This window comes from Hakea prostrata, chromosome 1 (assembly GCF_041222555.1).
Source record: "Hakea prostrata isolate BN-2017 chromosome 1, UWA_Hpros_2, whole genome shotgun sequence".
In the NCBI taxonomy this organism is placed as follows: Eukaryota; Viridiplantae; Streptophyta; class Magnoliopsida; order Proteales; family Proteaceae; genus Hakea; species Hakea prostrata.
The window spans coordinates 72,719,505-72,725,456 of NC_142600.1; the positions used below are offsets into that span (position 1 = coordinate 72,719,505).

General features: G+C 37.1%; 1 protein-coding gene across 1 annotated transcript; it reads left to right on the forward strand.

The window, feature by feature from the left end:
- Positions 1-499: 499 nt before the first annotated feature.
- Positions 500-2,266, forward strand: LOC149029874 (1-aminocyclopropane-1-carboxylate synthase-like). The gene is made up of 4 exons (XM_089151788.1): positions 500-676; positions 797-928; positions 1,028-1,182; positions 1,398-2,266. Exons 1-4 carry the CDS (start codon positions 500-502, stop codon positions 2,263-2,265), a joined length of 1,332 nt encoding a protein of 443 aa, XP_089007914.1. The 3' UTR covers position 2,266.
- Positions 2,267-5,952: the final 3,686 nt, after the last annotated feature.

The window sequence follows — 5,952 nt, forward strand, 5'->3', positions numbered from 1 at the left end:
ATTCTCTCTTCTCTCAAATCTCCATTTCGTTTCCAAGGAGCTAGCCAGGTTGATGAAACTCTTGAGATCCTTCGTGGGAAGTTTCACTTCATAAATTTTATCCGATTAGTAAAGCACTTCCTCTTCACGGGAAATTTCCGAAGGAGAAAGACTAATTAAGAACACTAGCAATGAGAGAGTACAGGAAGTGAAGTCTCATTCAATGTGGATGAAGAAAACTAGACTGCACATGCTTATGTTTCATTAGAATTGAACACGGGCTAGCGTCTGTGCTTAGCTATGACTTCCTGGATCTTCCTGGGCTTCGTTGAATTTTGAGCTTTGAAAATCTCTCCCTCTTCTCTCTTCTTCTTTTACGTTAATTCCTAGCTACTTCCACCTCCACCTCCTATAAATTCTTCTCTCCCCTTGAGTTGAAGACCACAACAGCTAGTGAAGAGCATCTTGCCCATAGTAGCTGATATAGCTATACACCTTAATTTGCATTGCATTGCATTGTATGATGGGATTCACACCAAGTGAGCAACACAAGCAGCTATTATCTGAGATAGCTACCAACCGTGGACATGGAGAAGATTCTCCATATTTTGATGGATGGAAAGCCTATGATAACAATCCTTTCCATGCAACCCATAACCCTGAGGGAGTCATCCAGATGGGTCTGGCTGAAAATCAGGTCTGAGAAAATAAATATTTATCATCTATTATTATTTTTAAATTTTTTTTAGGAGTATGGGTTTATTCCAAGTCCAGAGCAGTCAACTTATTCTCTTTTTGTTGTTTACTGTTCTCGCAGCTTTCCTTTGATTTGATCGAAGATTGGATTAGAAGAAACCCACGGGCATCTATCTGCACACCAGAAGGAGTCAAAGAATTCAAGGATATTGCCATCTTTCAGGACTACCATGGCTTGCCAGCCTTTAGAGAGGTAAGATCATATGAGCGATCACACTTTTTTCCCCTTCAATTAGTATCTTCAATTGAAGTGTTTGATAAGAAAGTGACATTGGTGGATCTCTCAAAACAGGCTGTGGCAAAGTTTATGGGGAAAGTGAGAGGAGTTACATTTGAACCTGATCGGATAGTCATGGGTGGTGGATCTACTGGAGCCAATGAGTTGATTATCTTTTGTTTGGCCAACCCTGGTGATGCCTTCCTGGTTCCTTCACCGTATTATCCAGCGTATGTTCTTCTCTTGTTCACCACTCTTCTCCTTTGTTAAGTGCCTAATGGGCTCAATTTGGTGTTTAGACACTAAATTGGATAAGCCTGGTATGTGATAAATAAAAGAGATTTGACTCAAGTTCGTTCCATCAGCTTTAAAACTTTTGGCACACCACTTTTCTTTCTTCTCCATCATTATTTTTTTCACTAATAGGGTTGCTTAACAATTGCAGTTTCGATCGAGATTTGAGATGGAGAACCGGAGTGCAAATAGTTCCGGTCGTCTGCGAAAGCTCTAATGACTTCAAGATCACCAAAGCTGCATTGGAGGAAGCATATCAGAAAGCCCAGAAAGCCAACATCAACATAAAGGGCTTGTTAATCACCAATCCATCAAACCCCTTAGGGACTATGTTGGACAGAGAGACTCTCCAAACCATTGTAAGCTTCATCAATGAGAAAAAGATTCACTTAGTCTGTGATGAGATATATGCAGCCACTGTCTTCAGCCAACCCAAATTCATAAGCATTGCAGAGATATTAGAGGAAGATAATTCCTGCAATAGAGATCTCATCCACATTGTGTATAGCTTCTCTAAGGATATGGGTTTGCCAGGCCTCAGGGTTGGCATAGTTTACTCATATAACGATAAGGTGGTGAGCTGCGCTCGCAAGATGTCGAGCTTTGGATTAGTCTCCACACAGACACAGCACTTGATAGCATCAATGTTATCAGATGATGTGTTTGTGGAGAGGTTCATAGTTGAGAATGCAAAGAGGCTAGCAGCAAGGTATGAGTTCATCACAAGGAAGCTTGGTGAAGTAGGGATGGGGTGCTTGAAGAGTAATGCTGGTCTCTACTGTTGGATGGACTTAAGGAAACTCCTGAAAGAATCAACATTAGAAGCAGAGATGGCTTTATGGAAGGTCATAATCAATGAAGTGAAGCTCAATTTTTCTCCAGGTTCTTCTTTTCATTGCTCAGAGCCTGGTTGGTTCAGGGTTTGCTTTGCAAACATGGATGATGAAACCATGGAAGTAGCTCTCAAGAGGATTCAAAAGTTTGTGTCAGGAAGCAAGACAAGCTCCGTCAGGAATTAGGAATTCCTGTTAGTTCGAGACTTGGATCTCTGAAATATTCTACATTCTATTCACATATATACTGGTTGGAAGTCGATTCATTCTTTCATGCTGCAAGTGACTTGATAACGTATTGTATGGAGATTTCATAATATTCTTTCCTACCTAGTTAACGTAGTCAACTATTGGAAGATTGGTATGTAATTTCATGGAGAATTCATAATATTCTTAATTATTATTATTATTATTATTATTATTATTATTATTATTATTATTTTTTTTTTTTTTTGGAGTGAAGGATGGTATGTATTTATATGTGAAAATAAAAAAGGATTCCATTGGAACTATCACGCTACATCTTTGGTCAAACAAACATCATTACTTTTAAAGAAAAAAACTAATAAAATCTTAACCTACTCTAGCTAGTCCAGCTTCATTTCCACACAATTCAAGAGTCATCGTCCCCAATCCACCTTTGGAAAACACACTTATTGCTTTCCAACGGATTTTACCAAGAAATCAACCAATATATTTGTTTTTCTAAAATGATGTGTTATTTTTTGTTTGATAACCTTTTAGTTTAGCGATGGAGAACTCTTAGCTTTTTATTGTATACCATGAAATTTCTTGTTTCTATATTGAAATCACGGTGGCCATTGAATTACACTCAATGTCAATCCAAATTTTGTTTGCATTAGGTGTGTAAACGGAAATATCATATCTGCATCCTATTATATTCGGACTGATTCAAATAATATCCTATTATGTTTCGGATGGATTCAATTGGATAATTATTTTTTTAATAGATTCTTTTAAATGGGCATGAATATAATTTGAGTTTAAGTTTTTCACTATCTGTTTACATATTTACCTTTTTATTTGTGAGGGCTAGGTTTGAAATTTAAGAGTTTAAAAACTTTGATAGTTATTTTAGTAGAAAATCTAAAAAAATCGTCACATATCACAGGTAAAAAATTAATAAAAATAAGAAAATAAATCTAAATAAGTAACTTAATCAGATAATTTAATCAGACGGATAGTCGGTAAGTAAGGGGTATACTATATCCTCATCCTATTATTGGTAATCGAACGGGTTCGATTATCTCTAAACAGATGCGAATGCCGGAAGCGGATTTCTGTTATCCATTTACACCCTTAGTCTGGATCCTCTCCATCTAGGGTTTTTGTCCGTCTTATTTGCTTGGACATTGGATGGACGCCATCAATATTCATTAACTTTAACCCATCAGATGGTCCACATGACTAAAACCATTAACTTAAGTTTTTAAACAGCGATAACTGGGGTGAATCTTGAACCACAAACTAAACTTGTGACCTTGCTTGGGTCTTGCGCAATAAATGCGCAGGACCATCAAGCCATGCAATTTGGGCGGTGGGATCGGAATTTGGTCGAAATTTAACGTTGAGATCGAAATCTCAACCGAAATTTCGGATCCTACGGCCGAAATTTCGACTTGATGATCCTACGCATTTAGATCGATCCAAGCTTTTTCGCTAAACTTGAACCTAACGTACTACACCTAGTTAACTCAACAAACTCCTCCTTCTTCCTCAACTTTCTTTGTAAGACCCAAAATCCCCCCAGAACAGATCTTAAAGACAACCCAACCCTATTCGCTACAAAATCATGCATGCTCCAGCAAGAGAACCAAGCAAATGAGAACCCAACTTCAAGAGAAGATTTTGCAAAGAGGATGCAATTCTTTACATCAAACAAACAAGAGAGCAGAAAGAAATTCATGTACGTCCTGTGCGGCACTGCTCAGAGCTTCTAAAATTGTTTCTTGAGTTCCTTATCGACGCATTTAAAAGAAAAGTCCATATCATAATAGAAATCATAAGAACACGGGGGATTGAAATCTAATGTAAAAGCCTTGAGACGAAAATCTCTAAATTTTACTCTTGCATTGCAACCTAACGAGTAAAAAAATAATAAGCTGCCTACGTAGAGTTCAAAGCAGACATATTAATAAGCTTCCTTACTTAGAATGGTTAATTGATAAAGACAGTACTTCATGACAAGAAGTCTACTCTACCATGGAGAAAATAAAAAATTCTTGTTGGTTGTTCACCCTGTACATGGGACCTTGCATCATCAAAAGTCATGGCGATGTTGGTCTTCTTCTGAGTTGTTGCTTTATCAACTGGATAATGAAAGTTCCAGTCTGCTGGCTTATAAATGGAGGAAACTGACCTGAAATTGTTTCGTCTTTATCATACTTGTGGAAATAAAATATATAGATTTGAAGGATATGATAAGGACCACCATAGAAATTGACATTCCAACACACTAATATTCTTATAGATTCTTAAAATAAGGTATAGTTAATTAATGGACAAAGGCATAATGTAGGATATCCAACCAATTACAGCCTTTATATATAAAGAGTTATTCTGAAGATCCTACCTCGATTGATAAATAATTCACAGAAAAGTTTATGAAGAATTCATTAATCAGATCAGTGAGCAATAATTCACATCTAACTCTTGAGTCTTGCTTTCTTGTTGTGTTTGACATTCTTGTAGCAGATGGCTAGAATAATTAAGAGGACTCCGAAGATGAATAAGCACCTGCACCTAACCTGGCTATCCATGACACTTGGTAGTTCAAGTGTTCCAGCCAGACCAACCCAACTGAGCATGGCGGTGGGGAGAGTAGTTGGGAGAAGTACTAACTACATGTGTGGGGACTAATCTCTTCCATTAATAGTAGAAATTATAATTCGATGTGCCAACAAAAGAATAAAGAGATTTAACGTGATTCACACACTAATGCAGTGTGTTATGTTTACAGGCGAAAAACTTTTCACTATGTAGAAGAATAAAGCAAATAGAGATCTTTCAACCGATTGCTAGAATGGAATTGCCAGAACTCTCACGCAATGATTTCACAGCAAACATAGGCCATAGGGTACATACATATCCAAATTCTCTTCGTCTAAGCAAGGTGTGTGTTTGTGCATCCAACTGTTGGATGCCTTACCCATGGTACCAAGCAACCAATCCGAGTACTACAGACAAGACATCCAAGCTGTCGGACGCATAGATGTATGCCTTGCTCTGACACAAAGAATCTGCTTGCAAGTACATACTTTTAGATGCTCTTTACTTTCATCACAAACCTCCTAAATCAAGTTATTTAGATCACCTATGAGAATATGTCTCTTCAAAGTCAAATACAAAAATTCACATTTTTCTTATGTTAATAGCTACAAAAATTTAACATTTTTTTTGGGGTAATAGGAACAAAAATTCACATGACTACATAAGAATGGTCAAATTTTGACAAAATTGTTTGGATAAAAAATGTGCATGACCGTTAAACCAAGATTTTGGACCGTTAAATCCGAAATCTCTGTGAGATCAATTTCTGTCTGGCGACATATGATGTAAACCCTAAACCCTAAACCCTAAACTTAACGTAAATGCGCAGAACTCAAACAAGTTCAAATTTGGAACCCATTGGGCTTTCTTCTTTTACGTAGAAAGAAAAAAAAATGCAGGAAACTTCGAAGTTGTGCAGTTCCCAACTTTCCATTCTAGGTTTCCAACTTTCCCCACTTTAATGATGATCATCGTTGCCTTTTTAAGAACCTTGTATGACACGACATTGTCCATCAAACCCACCAAAAATAAAAAATAAAAAAGACATTGTCCATCAAACAGATCAATTTGTTTTGGCCTTTT